The sequence below is a fragment of the Aspergillus welwitschiae genome (genome assembly GCF_003344945.1).
Source record: "Aspergillus welwitschiae strain CBS 139.54b unplaced genomic scaffold BDQ94scaffold_78, whole genome shotgun sequence".
Taxonomy (NCBI): Eukaryota; Fungi; Ascomycota; class Eurotiomycetes; order Eurotiales; family Aspergillaceae; genus Aspergillus; species Aspergillus welwitschiae.
This window is the reverse complement of record NW_020798772.1, coordinates 31,677-53,855: the sequence shown is the minus strand read 5'-3', so window position 1 is coordinate 53,855 and position 22,179 is coordinate 31,677. Positions and strand designations below refer to the sequence as shown.

Here is a 22,179-nt window from a genome sequence, read left to right as displayed (position 1 = left end):
GTGGCCGCTTGGTTGTCATTGACCTGGAGGATGTGAAATGGTTGAAGCGCCCCAGGGCCCTTGAATCCGTCTCTGCGAATACGCGGCAAACTCGCCGCGTCAGAGCGATGAAATTTAAGCCCGGCTTGGAAAGGGTGGAAATTCCGCAACACGGCAGTACCTTGAGCTTGTAACAATGTGTTCGGAAACGCTGCAAAGCATTCCGACACAAGACGTCGTGGCTTTAACTTACACCGAGTACTAATACACATTTTGCAACACGAACCCTAAATGTTGCAAAGGTGCGGCTGCACAGCAGGCTTGGGCGGCGGAATTATCTACACGACCTTCCCAGGCTTTGCAGCTAGAGATACATCCCATCAACCATCCCCCGTTGACCGAACTCCTTCGGAATCTTTTATTCAATTTCACAGCTAGCTCAAGTGCTTGGAGCTCACTTGGTTGGCATCCGCCTCAACAAGAGCAGGTGCGACTGCCACGATGTTTTTGATCTGGCTCAAGTTAATCAACAAGTGAGAGGTGAGCAGCAGCGCTCTGGTACCCACCTCACGTCCTTTTAGAGCCAAGGACTACAATCGTCGAAGGTTGTTCCTTACAACAACTGGTCCTTGCGTCGTACGTGCGTTGGACAGAAACGTTGACCAGGGATCACTGCGAACTCGTTAAATTCTCATATTTAAAGGTCAAATAGGCCCGGGCGAGAATTGCATCTTCAGACTAGATACCCCGATTCAACGTCAAGGAAATGCCTCCTACTATTCCAGCTTCTGGAGGAAGATGGTCACAAGGGGACTTTGAGTATTGTGGTAAGATGCAGCTGCTCCATGAACGTAGCAATCTCATCCAGGCGAAGCATGGCATCAAAATGTTTGTCGATCTTGAATACTGCTTCAAGCCGTTGCTCTAGCGCATTCGAGTCTTCGTGATCGACTCCATCAATTACGTTGTCGAACGGTATCGTCGGTATCAGACCCAGGGTGGTTTTCGCCAATGACAAAAGCAAGGTCTTAGTTTCTGGAGGGAACTAAAGCAGTTGAGTTATTCGAGTGTTCAGTGAGCCAGCGGTGTTGCTGATGTGGGATTGCGCAGTCCTGGCTATTTATATTCTCCGCATACTGGTCGAGGTCTGCGAGGAAACGAAGGATGACATATTACTCAATCTAAAGATATTTTAGACTCCAGCGGGACCGCGTAGGCGATCATTGACAATGTTGGCAGGTACGTTGGCCAAGGTCCCGCATACAAAAAGTGCCAGCCGACAGAATACTTCCCTAGTTTGCGAACTATTCAAGGCGGAAAATCTACTCGGCAGTTCTCCAGCTTTGGATCACATGTCGCCCAAGCGATAGCATCTGCATACAGCATGCAGGATCTGTGTCCGAAGGAGGCGGAGTGAGAGCATGCTCGGGCTGTTAAAGCTCAGCCATGGTCCTTGCGAACACGTACTGAAGCCGACATTGGGCTCAATAACGTTTCCGCTACCCATTACAGGATACACTTCTTTTCACGGACCTCGACGTCAAATTCGAGAGTCAAACTCGAGAGTGGCCAATTCGTCGCCTTTGTCAATCCATCCGGCTGCGGAAAGACAACCATGATATCTTACTAGAGAGATTCTACAACCCTTACCAGCCGATAGTCCTTATCAACGAAACCACGACTCTTCGAAAGAATCATCCGCAACAATATATCCCTCGGACTCGGCAATTCTGAGTGCACCGAGATCAATCTGATTCAAGCGTGCGAGGCCGCAGATATTCACGATCCTATTACCTGCTTCCGGATAGATAGTCGACCTATCGGGCATCAAGGCTCAATCATTCCTGGGTGAAAGACGACGACAACGTCCTGGTTTTATGCAGGCATTAGTACGCAGACCATTCCTCTACTCGATGAAGCGACATCGAATCTGCACCCTAGTCCCAAAAAAAGGTACAGGCAGTACTCAGGCGCTTGGCAGCGAAGGGATGTATGACGATCGTGGCAGTTACGCATATACTGGCTACTATACCGAAAGCGGACACGGCATTTGTCTTTGGTGTAAGCCAGAGCAGATATGGGTTCAGGTTGTAAAGCTGAGAAGTCATCAGGAACTGCTACGGGATAACGAGATGTGTTGGCAGACGGTTAGTATGGACTTGATTTTCTGTCATTGTGATTTACTGATTAATATCCAGTGTCAGGAAAATGCGCTCGATCGATTATTGTACACTACGTGATTTCATTCCGTATAGGTGGCACTGTGTTTGAAGAATCTGTCTATTGGAAGTTGCTTCATCATACATACAATATCATGGATTGATAGCCTCTCATTATACTCCGGAGGAGCCTCAGAGGCATACAATACGTCTCAATTGTCCATCTGCAACCTAAAGCCAATCTCTTCCACTTCTTATGATTACCTAGTCAGCTGCACACAATTATCTGGAAACACCACGAAAGCCAGTGTTACTTGCTCGTTTTCTGCTATTAGTAAAGTCTAATCTTCTCACTTTCCTGCGCCATTAGGGCTGTAAGCAAGAATTCCCCATATACCTATATAGGTCGCCAGCACAGAAACGGAAAAGACGAGGCGAAAAGGGCCCCATAGTAACCCATACCAATCGCACAAGGTAACATCCATTTTATTCCTGCTTGATCACCCCGACTATGAGATAGACCGGGTCTGTTGCAAAGGTTCCATTATCATTGGCAGAACCAATAAAAAAGAGACCCTTCACTGGCGCTCGTGTTCTAATCGCGGAGGCACGGACCCTGAGGTTGAGGTGCTCCTAGTGATCTCTCCTCTTTGCCTTAGACGCTAATCAATGAATGACCGCCGGTTACTCCGGGCTTGGGTTTACTGGGGCATTGTTGCCATTGTTTCTCGTTCTGGCTTTCGTCTTCCTGCTTTAGAGATAGTTGCTGCCCTTCCTGGTGGTGAATCTGTTCCGAAACGCGATTTGTTTGCGTCAATTGCAATCCGCCATTGCGCGGTGTTGGCTGAACGGCTTGGTTCTGGCTCTCCTGGTTATGACCTTGGCGGGACGCTGGGACGTGTTTGGATTGTGACGAATTTGACACCCTACGGTGCGACACTCGCTGACTGAATTGATTCTGTTCTCCTTGATGTTGAGCCTGACTCGCCAGCGGCACGTGCACCACATGGTCTGTTTGCGCCACGTCTGACACCGTATCATGCTGCGCCGACTGAATAGCTGGAATATGCTGTTGGCATTCCGTTTGGCTCTGTCCAGAGTGGTTGGAGTTGGCGCCCGGCATTCCGCCCGACGACATCTGGGCCACAACCTGGGATTGCCATTGCTCCAGACTATTTACGCGTTGCAGTAGAACTTGTTGCTGCTGGCACATAAGACCAATCATTTGTCGCATTTCCGGTTGGTATAATGCTTCCTGCTGTCTTATAGTCGCCGGGGAAAGCTGCTGTTGGGCGATTGCATTTTGAACAGCTATAGCTTGTCGTGGTGCCAAGGCTTGTTGTGATGTGCAAGGCCGCTGCGGCCCTAATGCTTGTTGTTGTTGGAGCGGGAAAGGGTAGCCCCCGTGCGGCCGGAACTGCACGGGTAAAAACTGCGCTGGATGCGCGAGATTGAATATTCTTTGACAACTGGGACAAACAGCCAGCTGGTCTCCAGGGCCTCGAGGTAAAAGAGGAGATTGCTGACAACCGGGGCAGATGTATGCCCGAGGAGTGGTAGGCACTTGGAGATTGGCATACATTTTCGCGAGAAGGTAAATTTCAAGTTGTATGAAGAATGATTGCTTGAGAGCCGATCTGGAATGATGATGAAGTGATAAGGATAGTTGGGAAAACCGCTTTTATTTATGAATGGTCGTGATCGTCGACTATACTGGCATGCAATTGCATGGTGAATATATGCTTCCTTCAATCATTGAATTTGCTGAGCGGACGGTCCGATCAACCTATGATGAACTACTTAGTGGGGTCAATAGAGAGGTTAAATTGACGGTGCAAAGACCGGAGGATACGATGATGTTCCGAATCGCTGGCTTGCTGCTGGAGCTGACCCACCCGGATGGCATTGAAAGTCTGTTCAACACATCTGTTCAACACATCTGTTCAACACATCTGTTCAACACATCTGCTCATACAGCGGTTTGAATATCTACCTGCGTTATTAAAAATTTCGGTTGGGCTGGAGCGGCCATTTTTAGCGTTATTTGTGGCCGAAAATGGCAGCTCCAGCCCTTTAGCTGACTCCATCGCCGTGCAGATAACATGACCCATGGTCGCTCTGCCTAATGCTGTAGTGCCATCCGGATGATGCTTGTTACGGACCCCTGCTAGTTAACCTGACAGGTGAAGCGGACACGCCAGGCAGAATGCGCCGATAACGACGACGCAGAGACTAATAACAACTCTGGAATGGCTGTCGGAACATACTGCCCTCCGGTACCGCCCTGCTCCCATTGGTCGACTTTTCTTAGTAATTAGTTAGTAAGCTGGTTAGTTCGATAAGGCGAGCGTACGGGCTACCCAATAGGCAAGAATACTCACTTCCCACAACGGCCATGCATCATGTGACACGGATATACCGTCATATACGCCAAGATATACGGTTCGGTATAAGGTATATGGCACGGGTATACAGGGAAGGATACGGGAACGTATACGAAGGATAGGGTATTTTAGGACACTCATTCGTGTACTTAGCTAGTTTTGTTTATTCGTGCTCAAAAGCACCTGTCCTTACGTAACCATACATTTGGGAGTTTACGTAGCGATAGAACACTCGTCCGCACGTACTTACGAATAGTTGCGCGGCATTATTTGGCTCTACTTCTCTTCTCTTGTCCAGGGCCAATTGTATCTTAGATAGTCCTCAGCCTGAAGACCCCTGAACCCAGTTCGACGGTACATATTCTAGTATAGCTAGGCTAACAGGGACATGGAAGCGATCCTAGGGTTTGACACTTAGCAACAGAACACCTGTCCGCACTTACTCTAGAATAGTTGCGAGGCACTATACATGGGCATGTGAAGCATGGAGTGGCAAACAAGGAAGTCCACACTAAAATCGAAGGATACAGGTGTTTCATTTCCGGCTGGTGATTGAGGGTAAGGCAATAGAGGGCGTTCGCGGGTGAGCATAAAACTGTAGCGGGTCCCTACTATTCAGTCTGTGCGTACTCTCCAAATCGTTGCTTACTTCCTGGTATAGAAGGGTAAACTGAAGGTTATTGCGTCAAGGTAGAAGCCATAAGAAGACTTAGCGATCTGGTTTCCGCGGGCGCTAGCTCCAATGCCCGGTCTCGACGATCATGCTAGGACAAGTGAAGTTGGATTTTTAGAGTCCGTAAAGAGCAAATTTTCAAAGACTAAATGCTATTGCATAGGATGGGAGGTTTCGGGGGCAGAGGCGGTATCCGTGGGATTCCTTAAACCGCTGGAAGAAGCTATGTAAGAGCTACGATAACACTAACTGAGACCGGTGTTTTTAGCGCTTCCCGGCTATGGGTTCAATTGCAGTTACCGTTGAACATGCCGCACGGGTTGAGCGCGTGCAGTTGGACGTGTGTTGAAAGCAATTCGTACCGCTGTTGCAAAGGGGCTGATACAAGCACCGGCTCAGAATCCACGCTTGGGCCGAGTAAGCACTAGTCAAGACCGGTCATCTTTGGCGCGACTTTAGAGTTCGAGTATCCAGGCTAACATGATGGCCCTTTCTAAGTGGAGAATCGTCAACTGCGAGTGTGACCCAGATGAATGTCGCTTAGAATGATCCCTGTTCAACTTTTTGGTTCATGATCAAATATCCCACTATGGTTTAGTTGCCTTCTGTTGATGCATTTTCTCGGACTGTCAGAGGTACTCCATTTTCGAAAAATCTACTAAGCACACTGATACTACCCAAGGATTTAGTGGCGATACCTAGAGTTGGTAACATAGAGTCTAATGGGGTCAGAACTACGTAAAACAGCTTTCCAGAGAAGAAAGTAGCCATGACGCGTCGGAAAAGTACTTCTGAATAGCCGAGGATGCCAGAGCTAACAAATTTCATTGGACGTAAATTTACCCGCGCCCTTGGCTGAATTACCGCTAACATTATTGCCATCACAGGCGAGTCCCTTCCTATTGATACCTATTGATACCTTGACGAGAGTCCTTCGAAGTATTATGAGTCCTTGAAATCAGATTTGGACAAATGCTAAGCAATGGACAACTCTCCTCTCTCATTGGGTTTCCTCGTCGAGCATTGCAGCCGCTTTATTGCGCGCTAAATCGTCAGCCGTCTGAAAGGGCATACCGTGGGGGTTTCTACCGAGCTGCGATGTCTTAGATCTCAGAGACGAATACGACGGACTTGCGGCTCGCCTGCTTGGTACAAGACTACGAATTCAAATAACTTACTTTCCTCGGCCTCCCCTCGCTGTATACATAGATGCATGGGGTGAATGAGGCCTCTCTCGAAACCTCTACATCAAGCCATTCCTAAATACTTCCTTTGCCGCATTTCCAGATGGTGCTGCATTCCGGGCTAAATTGCCATCGATCGACGTGGGCGTTTCCCAGTGCATGAGTCCCTCTGACATCACAAATGATCAAGAGCTGGATTGTGAGAGATGCAGAGCACATGTTCTCCCTGTGGGCGGTGGTACATCTTCTGTAGATACACCGACCGACGTGAGCGCACCCCGAGGTGTCAGTCAAGAATCTTCCCCCGGGACCGTTCAGAATTCGGGTAGAACCGCAAACGACCGAGGCCCATGCCAGAATCTGCCTTGACCATGACTCTTGACGAGCACTTACACGCTTCTGGCACAATGCGAATTCCCGAAGAGCAGACACTTGAATCATGAAAAAACTCTGCAAGTCCTGGACGCGCAGAAACTCGTCGTCAGGTCACCGTTGAGTGCCACAAGGGTCGGCGAGGTTACACTCGGCCCCTGGTCTGCCCATGCCTAGAACAATGGCCTCGATGTTACCTTCAACTCCGGGCTTGTGTTGGATGGACCGTTTCGCACAGGGGTGGTGCATGGTGTCACCTTGATTATAAGTCAACAAGACAGCCAGCCTTTACTGTATAAACCATTATGTGCGTCCTAGGTTGGGGCCTCTCGCCTTCGCGGTATTCAAACATCTCACAGAAATCCCATTCCTCCTATCATCACTTGTACCCTCCGACAACAATGAAGACTCACCTGCCACGACTGAACGAACTCCGGAAAGTACTGGCATCGGCTGAGAAGAAATCGCATTCCGGTACCCGTTCGAATGCCTCACACGACACTGAATCAGCTCCGCCAGACGACAGGAAGCCGAAGTTCCAGGCCGTCTCGGGTGAGGGCATTTTGACCCATGAAAACGGCGCAAGCGACAGAGATGCAATGTCGGAGGTCGACAGCGTGGTCACAAACGAGCTTCCTGAGCATCCCAATGACGTGGCTGATACGTCTACAAAGGCTCTCACGGTGTTGATCTGCGAGTATGTCCCGTCCTATGATGTCCCAAACCCGGCCGTCATTCACCCTTGAACTGTGCTGATCTGTTTCTTCAAGTCTCGAAACCAGAGTCCGGTAAGCTTATCTCCTTTGCGCTATCAAGCGACATTCTACGGAACCTCGAACTGACCGAGATCTATAGAAAGCTGGAGGAACAGGTGAAGGATCAAAACCAGGAAAATCACCGCCTGCACAGGAGAGTGAGCGGCATTTTTGAGAGTGTCCCGACCTCTCACACCAAATCCCGTCGTTCAGCTCGGTACAAGGACATGGAGTCGGAATGAACGTCGCCGGGCGAAGGACAACGGAACGAACGTTTCTCAAGCCAGGCCGGGATGGTACCAATGGGACAAGGTCTGAGTTACGTCGCCTAGAATTACTGTCTTTCACCAAGCTTGTCCGGCCGGATCTAAGATCTGCTCGAATCTAGAGTATATAACTATCTTCAATTGAGAGTGAATGTTTGTGCTGGCCGTAGTAGAGCGAGGGCAACCTGGTCTGTCGATCCCAAGATAAAGAAATTAATTTGTCTAAACAAACTAGCTACATCTGATCGCCGGTGACGCTCGTGGTTGAACGAATCAGCCGCACAGTTGATTAATGTGACCCGCGGTTCGGTGAAGTGGATCTCCAACATGTCCGCGAAACAAAGACGCGAGGATGTGTCACCAACGTGTGTCGTACCGCTCCCCCTGCTGGTGCTATCCCTAGCATTTGAGCCCATCGAAGCTCTACCGTGCGTTCAATCATTTAGAAGATGATCGGCGCATCCTGGTGTGACGTGGGAGGCAGATCACGTCTGGTGCCGCCTCGCGACGCCCACGTTCGATGGCAACGTCACCATGGCGACGACGTCGTAGGCGTTCTATATTTTCAAGCCATTTTTCGTTTTTCTTTTTTCCCGTTTGGGCCAAAGAGTGCATTGCGAGTGTTCCCTTTATCTTCCCCGATACCACTAAGCCTGCAGTGGCTAACGATGTGGACTCCTGACTCCTCGGACTAGCTGACTCAGCAAGCCATCGGTTTGGCGCTAACTAATTAATTATTTAGCCCTGGCGGGGGCAAGCAGCCAAACAGACGTATGGCCAATTGGCCGTGACGCCAAGTAACGTGACCACGCGTTTGCACACATTCCGCTTTCCGTATATCTCCCAACTAGTTGCACATGTTCATCATTATATATTTTGTTACAAAAGAGAAGCCTTCCAGTTGCCTACTAAGCGTCTAACATATATATTAATGGACAGAAAGAGAACATTTCTTCCAATGCATAGCGGATGTACCCAGCGGATCCAGCATGTAAATCAAGTTACGCCGTGCCCGTTGGTGCCGGCACACGATACTGCAGGCTTTACACCATGTCCGGTGGCCGACATACTGGCTCGGGGCGGTTGACAGACGCCTCGGGTACACAGTCCACAGGCCGGTTTGTACTCCGACCGCGAGCGTGCGTGGCCTCCTGCGGTGGCACGTCCGGGTGATAGTGATAGCGCAGTCGATCCAGAGCGCCCCGGAAGTCGTCCAACATGATGGTGTCGCTCAGGTACTTGAAAACGAACGCCAACTACAGCAGGGTCAGTGCTGATCTTCCTCTCGTCAGTGGCGGCCGTTTACCTTCCAGAACGGCTCCATCCCCGGGGGTAGCCTAGGCGATTCTCGACCCGGATCGCACACATGTCCACCACCGCAACACGATGGAAAACCATGAACAGGAGCATGACGCCGAAACGTGGGCTAATGCGGATCAGCTGCACCAGCGAACACCCATACCCACGCTGGATGACGTACAGGAGAAAGCAGGTGGTAAAGATCCACCAAGGGTCCCTAGATTCGCATCAGCAATGCGAAGCGTGAGGAGGACCGCACTCGGACACCGCACCGGAAGAGCGGCTCGAGTGGCCGAGTGGTGGTATATAATGCCTGGCCCCGGTTGAAAAAGGCAAAGTTGGCATAGATCTCGACGACCCAGTACGGCTGGGCCGCCAGCAGGGTGATCAGATACAGTAGCGTGCCCCAAGGGGTGAAGAAGCCGCGAATCTTCATCCATGCAATCATGTTATGGAGGGAATGCGAAATTATGAGACCAACGGCCGTAACCGAAAGATACCAGCCCTGGGCAGGCGCATGGAGAAAGATGAACGTTCCATGCCCGAGGGCTAGGGCGGGCTAAGCGTCCATATCAGCAGGTATTAGTGCCCCATTCGCCCTAATCACACAGTGCAACCTACCTCTGCCACGATGATGGCGATCATGACGATAAGCGAGCCCATCAGGAATCCTTGTCCCCACGCCTCCACGACAAGGATGTCCGGGTCTCTAGGAAGATGGCCAGCAGTCGGCGTCATGACCCCGCTCCCATCTCGCTCTATCAACGGAGAGTTGAAGGAGGTCCCTGCATTGAAGACGAGACGGCGTTTAAATCATCGGGTGTGATTAAGCAAAGCGTTCGCCGCCCGGCATCGTCAACTGCCGTGGGCGATGGACAGTAGGAGGGAAGCCGGCGACTGTGACTGTAACCAGCGACCCATCGACATAATAGTAACCGGGGCTTTTCACTAGTCCAACGCTATCTCGAAGACTAAGACACCCATCGGAGTTCCAGCTGCGCCCTGCATGCGGGCTTCTTTTTGCCGCTCCAGACGGGGGGTTCGGTTGCTGTAATCCGTAGAGCATCATCCGGCACTACCGTAGATGGAACAGGCCCACACCACTTGATCCTCCAATGTCTCTTCCTTACCTACTAAATGTCGGCCTGAAAGGACCGCAGCGGAAAGGAGGAATACACCTTTCGTCTATTGACTTTTAGCGGGATACGAGATAAAGAACGGGAGGAAACGGCACAACGACCACTATTCTGGTTCCCTTTACGTCAATGGTACTCAACATATTTTTATTAATTATGGCGACGAGGACTCTTTCTATTCAAGTGACATCATCAGCTCAACGGTCATTTAGCGAACGGGGTTAGCCGAAGAAGTGCATCCCAACATCCGCAGGGTTCATATTAACGGTCCGTAATTCGCAAAATTGCCATGACTGTGACAAGTCTCAAAATCTAGAACATGGGGGTGCTACCCTTTCACAGGCTTCAACTGAATATATATCGGGTGAAAGTACACACTCCCGCGACAGCTTATCTGTAGCTCGACTATTCCCAGTTTTCCTTCCCCATTGTCTTCTCGGTTATAGTCAGCTCTGCTACTCCAACTCACACCCTGTATCTACTGCTGCAGAAGAACACTCTAACGGGCGTTGAGCCTCCGGCTGAGACAAAAATTCATCCCCTCACACAACAATGATTTCAGGGAACTGACAGCTGCAGCCTCGAGGGCACCGCTCAGAAAAAACAAGAAATTACCCCCATTGGCGTGTGACCAAAACACAATTTTACCAAGCCCTTGATGAGGCGCAATATGAATCTCAGAGGCTCGAACAGGGATTGTGGCCAGACTCGTGCAGGGTCGATGTGGGTTCTGCCGCAGACACTTCAAGAACTCTGCAACCTACGACGGCTTTGTCAACTGCAACTCAACGCCCTGGCCCGAGCTAGGCGAGTGGTCGCCACTGAGCGGAATAGACCTCCCACAGAGCCGATGGGAAACCTGGAGACACACGAATGTGACCGGTGTGGAACAAAGGCACCAGTGTTCCTTGCTTTGTGTTTTCACCGCTTATGTCGGGGTTGCGCTGGAGCTGGAGTGCCAGGCACTTGGGTTGATATGTTCCGAAACTGCCAAGTCTGCTTTCTTGAAAGCTTCCATCAGCCCCGAAGAACATGAATGTATTGGCTATTGATGTTCAGGCAGCTGCGTTGATCGATCGTGACTTTGTCTTTCGGAAAGCAATGTTTACGAGCCTGAAGATGACTAAGAAGCGACATAAATATAATAGTATGAATGACGTGAATTAAGGTACTATGACAGCCAGTAGGAAAACATAGTGTTGTATGGGCTGCGTACGTACGGGATCATAAGGCTAATATAATGTGTAAAGCTAGTGATCCTGCTACGATACGTCAGAATAATGAGGGAATCTAATTTTGGCCAACACTGTCGCTCAATGTCGTCGGGCCTGCTCCTGTAGGGGAGAAAGACGTCAGTGGCATTGGCACTGGGCTAGTCGGCCTTTTGGGCTGCTTAATGGTTCAAGTTCGCATCTTTTACGGACAGGATGACTCTCCAGCCTACAGCGGGGCCGCCGCCCGACTCGTATGTAGTCCTATCTCTCCTAGTGCCTTAGAGTCCCATGCTACAGTAGCAGCAGTATAAGGGACGGCATCGGCTTTGTGCTTTCAACAATGGTTCTCGGCGACCTCCATCGCGGCATGTCCGCATGGTAGGTGTGTTGCTAAATTTGATCAAGTATCCACCCAGTCCGCAGCCAACCGGTTCTGCCGGTGGTTTCCTCGTGTCAGCTGCCGCTGCCCATCCCCCACTTGTTGGTTCCGTCAGCCACCAGTCCTCCGTGGAGAGTTGTTCAGCAATGAAAGGCTCTGTCTATATGTAATGGGCGCCCCGATATCCCTCTGCTGAGCAAGTAGGATTGCCACCGGTGTGGGCCCGCCAGGGCACCCACGGGTTTCTACCGGTTGGCGAGGGAGATCACCCGGGTACGTTACATACATGTCGGATGTACCCTGTGAAGCTTCCGCTCTTTTTGCAGAATTCGGTGCTTCTAGATCCGTTCGTATCCACCCGGTCTCGCAAACAACCGGTCCTGACGGTTACCTTTGGCGCCAGATGCTGCTGGTCGTCGCCGGCCGTCCAGCAGGTCTCGCCATCTATATGGCTCGCTCCCACGGAATCGAGCATACCTGCTCACGCAACTTCGCACAGGCCACTCATGGCTGGCGACATATAGAAAACAACATGGCTTCCAAGAAGATAACCTGTGCGAATGCGGGGCGACAGAAACAGTGGTACACGTGTTGATCGACTGCCCGCGGCTTAGCACACTGCGCCAAACACTACGGCGGAAAATTGGAGGAGTATTCAATAATATATCAGATATGCTGGGAGGAGCAGGCCACGGTAGGGGAGGTAGGTTACAAGATGTCCCGCCAGACAGCAGCGTTCTCGGGGCGGTACTGGACTTTGCGGAGGCATCGCAGAGATTTCGAAGTCGCGCGCCACGAGGGCGGCAGAACACAACGCCAGGCACCGGCCCACACAGGCCTTGACGAGGCTCAAAGTTCGTCAGGAAAGTAATAGTTCACGTTCAAAGATGTACATAGAGAGTATAGATAGTGGATCCTGCATGTCGCCCTAGGCGAGGGGTCAGCGTATGAATCATCATCATCATCATCATCAGCCTGTACTATATTGCTCCTACGATATTGACAGCTGAGAGGACACATACTGAAAGGATCTATGTATGGGCTCGAAGGAGATACAGCAGATGTACATTAGAATCTGTGTTGATAGATTAGTGATAGTTGCCCTTTCGGCTGAGCCGCCGGGCGTTGATTAATTGTGTGTGTGTGTGTGTGTGTGTGTGTGTGTGTGTGTGTGTGTGTGTGTGTGTGTGTAATATATTGCCAAAGGTAGTACAGCAATGGCACCACACCTATTATTATCAAGGTCCAGCTTATTTGCTCTATAACGAGTTGCGGCATGTCTATCTCGAAAACTGCTATAGCTGTCGAATGCAGTAAGCAGGTAGTCAAATATATCCGCTCCAACCTGCAAGTCTTCAGCTCTCCTAGAGCGCCGCCAACTCGAATTGAGCAAGCAAGATCAATAACACTGACTATACTGGAAGCACTATACAAATATCTTCTCAAAAAGCCTGGCTTGTACCTAGACAAGATAGCAATATTCCTCCAGAACAAGTCATTCAAGTCCCGAAGATCCTTGCACCTTCACACATGAAGGTTGTTCCTACATCGTGATGGAAAGGATCAATATAAAGACATAATCAGCATTGGCTGGGTCAATCAAAGCGAAGAATCCAAGACCAAGCTTCTTACACAATTGAAGATCATGATCCAGAAAATGCAGGAACTTCGGCTTCCAGAAGATATAGAGGTCTCCTCTGTTAGTAGAGGACCTCTGTTCGATTGCCGTTCACCAGACGATTCCCTACATTTATGGCCTTTTTCCAGTGTCCAAAGCTTCCATCAACCACTTACCAGTTGGCATGGTATTTGACCCGAGACGACTGAAATTCAGGACAACACAATCGTGGTTGGCCTATCGTATTGACTTGTGGCGACCTCAGCAGCTTGAATATTCTTGTCTGCGGTGATGATATTATTGGCGTCATTGACTGGGAAACAGCCGGTTGGTACCCGTCATACAGGGGATATACAACAGCTTGCCAAGTCAACCCCCAGAATTCTGTATAGATCAAAAAACTGACAAATTTTTCACGTCCCTGCCAGACGAACTACGGATGGAGAAAACTTGTCAGAAATACTTTCGACATACTTAAGAATCAATATAGTCATTTGCACAACCACCATGCCCACCTCAGACTCACTTAAACTTAAACCCTACCCTTCTCGCAACTAGTCTGTATACAGTTAGAGTTTAAACATACTTGGCACTATTTAACGTATTTGTGAATTAAATACCTTCACTTCTTGAACCCGTGTTTGTTCTCACTTCGGTCAGAGTCTGTTTCTTCTGCAACGATTGCATGCTTGAATCCGGCATTGGCGACACTCGAATATATATTCGCGTAAGTGATGAAAGCACTCTTCACATCGATGCGGCCCACGTAAGTATTTCCATTTGCTGTGCCCACACTCATGATTGTCTCTGAGCTCTTGCATAGTTCTTGCAACCAAAAGATCTCGTGCTGTCCGAGTAGTGGGAGAAGGAAGGGTTGCAAATGGCTCCTCATCTGCCACAATTACATCCTCAGATTGCACCTCCCGGGTTTGAAAATGAGGCTCATGAGCCTCCGGTACGAGCTGACCCTCCACAAGGGCCTCGTCGGCATCTTGTGGGAGGGCCGCAGCTGCCGGCTGATCTGCTTCTCGATCGATTATTTGATATGCACGGGCAAGGAGACGATGCTCATTCCATTGTTCACACTGGCATTTCTTCCACTCCAGTCCGCAATTGTAACAGAATTCGGCACCGCAGCGACAGCTATTGTCGATATCCGTCAGATTTGGAATTGTGGGAAACCCCATTAAAGAGAAATAAAGAAAAAAGAATAAATAAGTCAGAAACACGAAAAAACAGAATAGAACAGAATAAAATGAAATGAAATTAAATAAAGGGTTTGGGAAAAGGGAATAATGCCACATACATCATATGGTTGCAACCATAACTTAATTCCACCACTCGCCAGCATGAAAAGCAACGTTGCCACCCATTTTCCTGTGCGGTTGCTAGTAGCTGTTGCAGGGAGGAGTCATCGGGACAGTCACCAGTATGTGCTCGTCCTTTGCAGTTTGCACAAGTCGTGTGCCCGCAGTCAGGACATGTGGCCACTTCACCACTGATATGAGATATATCGATGAATGCACCACAGTTGGCAGAGTAGCAGTACGTTCTGTTCGGGGTTTCGTATTCCACCTTCTTTTTCTGATACTGCTCCACTAAATCAGACTCCAAGAATATGCGAGCAGTGGTCAGATTTATGGGTTGTCGACAGCATCGCGGAGGAAAGAGAGACTCGTCTATCATTGAAGACTCGAAGAGATCTGCCAAACAGGATCGACAATACTCGTGCTGACAGGGAGCGCGAAACACGTTCACGAAATCGGTTAGTTCCCTGCAAGCTACACATCGTCGGGCTCGCGGTAAAGAGTGACCAGCTCGTCGGATTGCCCGGGCAGATGATTCAGCACACTCATTTCCACTCTCTCCTGTGTCCAAGTCTTCTGTAAAGCTGTAGTCTTCCATATTATTGACATATAAGATCTGAAGTTTAGCTAAGGTCTCGTCATCCAGAGCCGCTGACTCCGACGCAAGCTCACTTAGAAGCACATTACATCCATCTTCCATCAATTGCCGAGCAATAATCCGGTCTTTTGAGGCATTCTCTTCTTCGACTTGGGTCTCGGCCAGAACATGTCCATCAGCTTGCACCGCAGTCGCGAAACTCATGGCCATTCGCCTATCCTGCAGATACTGTGAGATATTTTCCCATTCCTCGTTTTGCAAGTGGAAGGCCAACTCTTCATCTGTAGGGTCGCGTGATTTTCCTTTGGAAGACTCGAAATAAAGGTCCGTCTCTTGGAGCTGTAGCTGGACAATCAGATCGAATGTTGGTTGGTCGATACCTGGATCTAGCACGCAGGCCATCGTGATTTAGTAAGGTAGAATGTGTCTGGAAAGGTAAGAGTGCAGTATTGAGCAGCAGTCTCGAGTTGTTTGATGAAAGAAGGAGTTTATCATTCCATCACAAGTTGACCCCTTGATTCGCATACTGTTCTCTCTTCGAGTGCCTTGGCATCTCGCGGGTAGTCATTACCCCGCTCACGTGAGACCGTGGTGAAAGGACTTGGAACAACTCATAGATCAAACGTTGTCCATTTACAGTGCCATAACAAAACCAGCTCATTAAAGCAGTCTGAGGCAGTCATGGAAGTTGTGCAAGACATGGTAGAGGTTAATGGTTTGTGCAGTGATTGAGCGCTTCTACTGTGCTGTCGAAAGCTCAGGGTTTCTTTTTCTCTCGGTCTTATTCCAGACAGGAGCTACGACCATTGTAATTTTGGAGAGGCCGGCAGTAAGCATCGATTGTACAGCGGTGGGTACCTAAGATCGAGACGCGCTCGCTTACGAAGCCGTCACGTGACTAGAAACCACGAAATTGCGTCGCCGGGATCATCTGTTGGATGACCACCAGTTGGTTTTGTTACGGATATCATACAGCTTACTATCGCTGCATGCTACCTTTCTTGACCATCCGCCTCTTTTTGGGTGGGCCCGTTAATAACTTACTTCCACATAACCTCAACGGAGAAAGCGGTCCTATGTTGCCACATTTGGGAAGACACGTCACAACCATTTATGCATGCAGTTGGAGAGGAAGACACTGTACGCGTATGATACATCACTTAATAACCGCTACCAATCAGTGGTCTCGTCTTATCTCTCCTGAGTATGCAAAGATGCCAAGTTAGGCAGCCACTGGTATTCCAGAGTCAACCTTCTAACTTACCTCAACATCGTTAACAAAGAGCAGGACGAGAATGTTAAGCTTTATTTAAGATAGCCAAGTAGGCCTTACTGAGTCAACACACACTCTAAGCTCCACAAGTTATTTGTACTTAGGAGGAAATGGAGGATGCCTTTTTCTCCCGTTTTCCAGGCTTCCAGCCTAACCGGTCTCTTTCTACGGCCGAAGAATTTTCTCGTCTAGCACATCATATGAATTGGAGTCCTGGTTCTAAGAAATACAGAAGAGAACTGGCCAAATTCGCAAGTACAGAGTTTGCGCATTATTATGAGATCGGCAATAAGCTCCAAAACTACCGGGCTCTCTGTCAGGAACTACGGCTCGAGGGGCCTTTTACTAGCGTCACACAGTGCCGAAAGGTATGTTTCCCCTTGTTCTTAATGATCAGTGGCTTAGATTCGCGGGACTAAATTATATAGGCTCTTGCTAAAGTGCATGTCAATATTTTTGACCTAATTGACTCTCGCCGCACAGGAGCGACTGTTCAAAGATTTCCTAACCAAGCCGCGCTCAAGAAGTATACCAGAGAAACCCAAAAGATATTCCCTAAGCAAGCGGCCAAAGCAGATGGCTTCCTTAAAGAACTACTACGCAAAATCTTCTGATTAGGTACGAATGGCGGTATTAGTTTTTTTGAGCTAATGATGGGAATTTTGCTTCGAGGCTACAAGCTTGGGGCATACTCTGTAGAACGGATTTTGGAATGTCCTATGTTCTATATGATATATTAGGCAGGAACGTTCTTTGGTTTTAGGGAAAGAATTAGCTTGAAGTCCACATATTTTCGCGTCTCAACTTATTAAATCAGCCCTTAGGTGCTATTGCTATGCAACACCTAGTTTACAGTCGGTCTCGAAACTCCTCTGACCTTCAAACACATGACAATTGTTTTCCAGCCCCACTGACAAGGGCTTAGCGCGAGCATATTATTTGAGCAATATTCGCTACAATGCGATCTGTATTGGAGGCCACCATCATTTGCAAGTGGATTGCTCTCTATAACTCCCCTACTATATCCTTGGCAGTGGGACGAGAAAACAATCATCATGTGTTTGAAGGTCAGGGGAATTTCGAGACCGACTGTATACTAGAGAGACAGGCCCAGATAATTCAGGAAGCTTTTTGCGCGTTCGAGAGTAGTTCTGCATAATCGTGGGGATCATCGCGTATTACATGTGATGGGTGCATTCTGAATTTAAAAGACTTGAATTATGGTAACAGAACCTTGCCACTTTTTTACTTTTTTATTTGACAGGCAATAGATGATAAATTGTTGAAATGTTGATTATATCATCTTATTGTAAATGTAAAAGCGATTGAATGCTGGAGATCTGGAGATAGATGGTTAGTCTGGCAAAACCCTCCATTGCAGGAATGGAGAGATGGTGCGGTCCGCTTTAAACTTTTAATGATCTGACTGTAATACCGTCAGGATTTTCTGATCATTGAGTGATGTGGGTTTCGCTCGATAGAACGCCCCACCGAGAATGGATGGATGGATGGATGGTTTCATTTACGCTGACCCCACCGAGAATGGTGCACAAATGGTGTTTAACTGGGCCAACTGCGATCAACTCTTCGGCCCTCCATTCTTTTCCGGTGCAGCTATATTTAGCCAACTGAGACTAGAACTAGTGTGAACTATGGTCAGGTGGTGATCAACTACGATCAACTCTCGGACCCACTCAGGTCAAAGTGCTGTCCACCATGATCAACTTCAATCAACTGTCCGCCCCACTTAGGATCAGGCGCTATGCCAGCCTCCAAAATCACTTCTTGCCTTACTGGGCTAGCGGTGCTTAGTTAGCTGTAATGATAGGTTGCAGCTGTAAATTTCCCACAGCAGAGAATAAGATCGAAAGCCTATCTCATTGTCGCCGAATTACTTGGCACTTTAGAGAGGCGGGTGCCTTTACTACCAGTGCAAATTCTTTGCAAGTTGACAATTTGAAGTGAACCTTAAGGTGACGACAATATACTGTGGATGTCATGTCATATTATGGTATTGATGTTTGATCTGAGGAGCAATTTATTTACGAGAGCAGAGTTGGTCGCGCCAATTATCTTCGTCATCTGCCAACATACATTGTGAAACCTTATTCCAGGAATATTTCTGCAGGTTAGTGGCTTAGGCCAGCGGATCACGGTAACTGCTGCCGGGGTTCTTAAGTAGATTTGTATTAAGAGATAAATACTATGCTGGAAGATGAAGGCACTAATTACATTCAGTGTAGGACTCGCAAATAACGTTGCTCCAAAATTCCTTAGAACCATGTAAATATGTTTGAGGAGGCGCATAGCCATACACAATTAGCTTGTCAGTGCTGAATCTATGACACATCCTCACAGGTTGTCGACGCCCGGTCTCTTGTCTCGAGTTTCCAGGACTTGTTGGGCTTGGTGTTTTGTACGCTTACAGCCCAAAAACCAAAGTACAACGGAGGTTAGAGGAAGAACACTTACAATACAGACAACAATCGCACCCGCAAGCTTGGACGTAGCGTTGCTTTTCGCCTTATGTACCCTGCGGGAATGCAGAAAACAGACATTGTGAAAGTTATTCCGTGGGATTTGTCGGCATTAGCTCTAACAACGAAGCTACACTGGGACTAGTGTAACTTCGTTATTAGGGAAGCCTATTGAAGTGAAAGAGCTGTTTCTCAAGAGCACAAGCGCAGCTATCAATGAAACCGTAGCTGTTAATGACGCTCATGACGCTCGCAACTGGCCGGCTGAAATGCGCAGTAGTGTTTTATTAGAATTAAATGGGCACCGCAGGCTGGGGCATGCCTTGACAAAGGGTTTTGGCTAACTAAGTAGATTCAGTGGTTGGTGGTTGGCTTCCAAAATCGTCTGGAGCGTGGGCAGATGAGAAGACCTTAAATGAGCTTCTTTATGGAGCCTTCCAGGGCTCTCAGACTCTCAATTGTTACAAAATGTCAAGCCGCATGCGCTAATCCCAGAGCATGAACCGTCGGCAAGAAGTCCCACTGCAGTTAGTCTTCTTAATTTCAGGCCCTTTTTCTTTTGCGAGCCAAGTTGAGAAAACATCTCATCGATTACTAGACAAGGTCACTAACCATAAGTCCTATTTTCCGTAACGTCCCGCCGATCTCATGGTACCCACATGTCCACCGCTCATTGCAGCCTTCTAGTAGAAAAGGGTTTGTAGCCTCCTAGAGAGTTATGCGTGCGTTTTACTCGTCTAAATACAGAGAACTGTGACATGGCGAGCTGCAAAGTCTCTGGCCTTTTATGAGGAGACTTGGATGCCTGTGTCCCTTACGTCTGGCACCGAGTCGCATTGATTATCAACGGCTTGCAAAATAAGAACATTCATTGATTCGCAGGGACACCTTTCTGTCATAGTTGCAACCGAGACACACTGACCACTCACTGTATCTTTCCACCATTTCAGTAATCGTACTTAATTTCAGCCGATCGATTGGGAGAGTAGTGGGTAAACGGATATTTTGGCTGCGTGATTTTCCAAGGTGGGGACGATGCCGGATTCAATGAAAGCATCATTCGTGAGCTCAAAATTGGAAAGTCACTGAGAAGATCGTGAAAGGAACTTTGCAGTCGGAGTTTGTCAATACAATATGCAGAGTATTGGCTCAGCCAGTTTAATAAAGCGTCATGCTCATGGAGTCTGAGAAATGACAGCCGCACAGCATCAATAACTGCAAGCTGCGTATCAAGACTATTTGGTTTTTCCAAATCCATGAAACAGGCAGTCACCTTTTCGAAAGCCAGATGCTGAAGCTCAGAGATAAGATATGTCCCGGAGAAGATATACAGACGTATGTGGACCAATAGTGGATGGTTCTCGGAAGTAAAATCCGCCGCTGGGGGTGCAATAATAGGCTTACCCTCGACATTTGCTTCAATACCGTGCGGAAGTGACTTTTGGACGGGCTCGATTTCTCTGATCACAGTAGGATAATCGCCCCTGTATGCCCACTCAATGAAGCGTGTAACTGTTCCTTCTGTCGTTTCGTCAAATCTGTATATTCCCTGTCGGCCCTCATCGAAACTCCCATCCAAGGCAGCAATCACTGGTTCGCATTTCAAGCCGAGCAGCTTTCGATGAATTTTAAATAAACGTCCGGCATGACCAGCTTGGAGAGAAACGAGCTCTGAATCGAGAAAACCGTCACGAGGTTAATGTCACATACGTCAATTTTCTCGACAAGTAACAGTACTCGATATATGACGATTCGCATTTGTTGGCCTTTTTCTCCATGGCTATTTGAAAGAGCAGCGATGACACTGGTAATCTAGCAATGAGAAGTTTATTTAATTGCAGATTCGAACGGATAATTAAAGGATGGAGACTCGGAAGGTGGTATTCTATTGCTTTTGTTCGCCTTTTATGTTATGACTTCCTTAGCCCCGGTGGGTCTAGATGGTGGCACAACAAGGACTTCCAATCATCACCATATCGCAAACTGCTGACATGTGCTGTGTGATTATTCGTCAGGAAGATACAGGTTGCCAGTTTGATCAGGTAGTGATTTCTATCGACAACAATACGTGTTGAGTGAGACCGACTGGGCAAGTCTGTATAGGAAAGGGTTGAGATGGTGCTGATATACATGGATCTTCCTTACAGGCAGATAATTACTCCATCAACCCGGGGAAAGTGTAATGAAGTGTACTAATCTCCGAATAGGAAACTCAAATCTCCTTTTAAACCATAGCAGGGTCGCTCCTTCCTACTCTTCTCCCCATTCTCTAATTCTGCGGGGCGAACGCCTGATCTGGACCCATAATAGCACACTTCAAGCCCTTGAAGGGTACATGGAGCCTACGTTCCGATAAGACGCGGATTCCCTCTTCTGGAGGAGTCTTCGCAACCTGGTTTTCTGAACTGGGAGCGCAAAGGTAACATAATGGCAGGGTTCCCGCTCGTGGTTTCCTGTTATGCATTTATTGATTAAAAACCTGGCGACCAGGACCAGATATGGCAGTGTGGCAGTCTAGGGAACTCTTGATACGCTGCAGCTTTGGTAATAACAGAGAAAAATCTCTCGCAACTGGGCCTCGTCATCCAATAAATGCATGACAGAGAACGACGAGCGGACACTCTGCCACTATGTTGCCTTAGCGCTCCCAGCCCCATAAAGAGAGAAGGTATTGATTTGCTCGTAATGCAAGAAACGGAGGAGAAAAATAGGCTACTGCTGTGTCCTGCAGAGCAGTCAAAAGGGGATCTACCTAAGCATTCCTGCCCTACTAGAGCATTACCAAGTTCGAACCAAGGGGGAACGTACCTGCTCTGTCACATGGATAGGCATGGCAACCTATAATACGCTGTGTCTATCAGGCGTCATTTCATGTCCCATAACCTTATCTTCTTACAGCCTCCTTCAAATTCCTCACCTTTCTTTTGTCTGCCATCTATTCATCGACAGGACGTCAAATCTTAGGCCTCGAAAGCCGCGTCTGATGATGGAAACTAAAAGTTTGATCCTACGGGACATCGACTGGAACCTCGACGAACAGGACTTACACTATATATCGCAGAAGCTGTCCGGGAAGTTGTAAGTGACCACAGGATCCCCGCTAGAA

At 48.4% G+C, this 22,179-nt stretch overlaps 12 protein-coding genes across 12 annotated transcripts; 5 read left to right on the top strand and 7 right to left on the bottom strand.

Moving 5' to 3' along the window:
• Positions 1-240: 240 nt before the first annotated feature.
• BDQ94DRAFT_154849 (uncharacterized protein) lies at positions 241-754 on the bottom strand (the record flags this gene model as incomplete). The annotated part of the gene is made up of 2 exons (XM_026768366.1): positions 241-393; positions 557-754. A coding segment is annotated over one exon (153 nt), but the record flags the coding sequence as incomplete, so codon positions are not given.
• On the bottom strand, positions 412-1,024 carry BDQ94DRAFT_154848 (uncharacterized protein; the record flags this gene model as incomplete). Its single annotated transcript, XM_026768365.1, has 1 exon — positions 412-1,024. A coding segment is annotated over one exon (243 nt), but the record flags the coding sequence as incomplete, so codon positions are not given.
• A 507-nt stretch (positions 1,025-1,531) lies between these two features.
• On the top strand, positions 1,532-2,299 carry BDQ94DRAFT_154837 (uncharacterized protein). The gene is made up of 2 exons (XM_026768364.1): positions 1,532-2,126; positions 2,178-2,299. Exons 1-2 carry the CDS (start codon positions 1,968-1,970, stop codon positions 2,217-2,219), a joined length of 201 nt encoding a protein of 66 aa, XP_026619947.1. The 5' UTR covers positions 1,532-1,967; the 3' UTR covers positions 2,220-2,299.
• A 155-nt stretch (positions 2,300-2,454) lies between these two features.
• On the bottom strand, positions 2,455-3,720 carry BDQ94DRAFT_185693 (uncharacterized protein; the record flags this gene model as incomplete). The annotated part of the gene is made up of 2 exons (XM_026774954.1): positions 2,455-3,342; positions 3,619-3,720. 2 exons carry the CDS (start codon positions 3,718-3,720, stop codon positions 2,794-2,796), a joined length of 651 nt encoding a protein of 216 aa, XP_026619946.1. The 3' UTR covers positions 2,455-2,793.
• A 3,432-nt stretch (positions 3,721-7,152) lies between these two features.
• On the top strand, positions 7,153-7,748 carry BDQ94DRAFT_176060 (uncharacterized protein; the record flags this gene model as incomplete). The annotated part of the gene is made up of 3 exons (XM_026772612.1): positions 7,153-7,448; positions 7,522-7,539; positions 7,607-7,748. 3 exons carry the CDS (start codon positions 7,153-7,155, stop codon positions 7,746-7,748), a joined length of 456 nt encoding a protein of 151 aa, XP_026619945.1.
• A 1,067-nt stretch (positions 7,749-8,815) lies between these two features.
• BDQ94DRAFT_164078 (uncharacterized protein) lies at positions 8,816-9,809 on the bottom strand (the record flags this gene model as incomplete). Its single annotated transcript, XM_026769899.1, has 5 exons — positions 8,816-9,028; positions 9,079-9,090; positions 9,126-9,288; positions 9,344-9,630; positions 9,693-9,809. 5 exons carry the CDS (start codon positions 9,807-9,809, stop codon positions 8,816-8,818), a joined length of 792 nt encoding a protein of 263 aa, XP_026619944.1.
• Positions 9,810-10,991: 1,182 nt separating this feature from the next.
• BDQ94DRAFT_154833 (uncharacterized protein) lies at positions 10,992-11,492 on the bottom strand. Its single transcript, XM_026768363.1, has one exon. It carries the CDS (start codon positions 11,239-11,241, stop codon positions 11,011-11,013), a length of 231 nt encoding a protein of 76 aa, XP_026619943.1. The 5' UTR covers positions 11,242-11,492; the 3' UTR covers positions 10,992-11,010.
• A 1,442-nt stretch (positions 11,493-12,934) lies between these two features.
• Positions 12,935-13,829, top strand: BDQ94DRAFT_154831 (uncharacterized protein). The gene has a single exon (XM_026768362.1). It carries the CDS (start codon positions 13,077-13,079, stop codon positions 13,332-13,334), a length of 258 nt encoding a protein of 85 aa, XP_026619941.1. The 5' UTR covers positions 12,935-13,076; the 3' UTR covers positions 13,335-13,829.
• Positions 13,458-13,810, top strand: BDQ94DRAFT_164077 (uncharacterized protein; the record flags this gene model as incomplete). Its single annotated transcript, XM_026769898.1, has 2 exons — positions 13,458-13,605; positions 13,635-13,810. 2 exons carry the CDS (start codon positions 13,458-13,460, stop codon positions 13,808-13,810), a joined length of 324 nt encoding a protein of 107 aa, XP_026619942.1.
• BDQ94DRAFT_154829 (BRcat and Rcat domain-containing protein) lies at positions 13,830-15,842 on the bottom strand. The gene is made up of 3 exons (XM_026768361.1): positions 14,725-15,842; positions 14,039-14,561; positions 13,830-13,977 (listed from the first exon to the last, which is right to left on the bottom strand). Exons 1-2 carry the CDS (start codon positions 15,723-15,725, stop codon positions 14,075-14,077), a joined length of 1,488 nt encoding a protein of 495 aa, XP_026619940.1. The 5' UTR covers positions 15,726-15,842; the 3' UTR covers positions 13,830-13,977; positions 14,039-14,074.
• A 438-nt stretch (positions 15,843-16,280) lies between these two features.
• BDQ94DRAFT_123944 (uncharacterized protein) lies at positions 16,281-17,325 on the top strand. Its single transcript, XM_026763823.1, has 2 exons — positions 16,281-16,964; positions 17,025-17,325. Exons 1-2 carry the CDS (start codon positions 16,707-16,709, stop codon positions 17,208-17,210), a joined length of 444 nt encoding a protein of 147 aa, XP_026619939.1. The 5' UTR covers positions 16,281-16,706; the 3' UTR covers positions 17,211-17,325.
• Positions 17,326-20,019: 2,694 nt separating this feature from the next.
• Positions 20,020-20,851, bottom strand: BDQ94DRAFT_164074 (uncharacterized protein; the record flags this gene model as incomplete). The annotated part of the gene is made up of 2 exons (XM_026769897.1): positions 20,020-20,742; positions 20,780-20,851. 2 exons carry the CDS (start codon positions 20,849-20,851, stop codon positions 20,020-20,022), a joined length of 795 nt encoding a protein of 264 aa, XP_026619938.1.
• Positions 20,852-22,179: the final 1,328 nt, after the last annotated feature.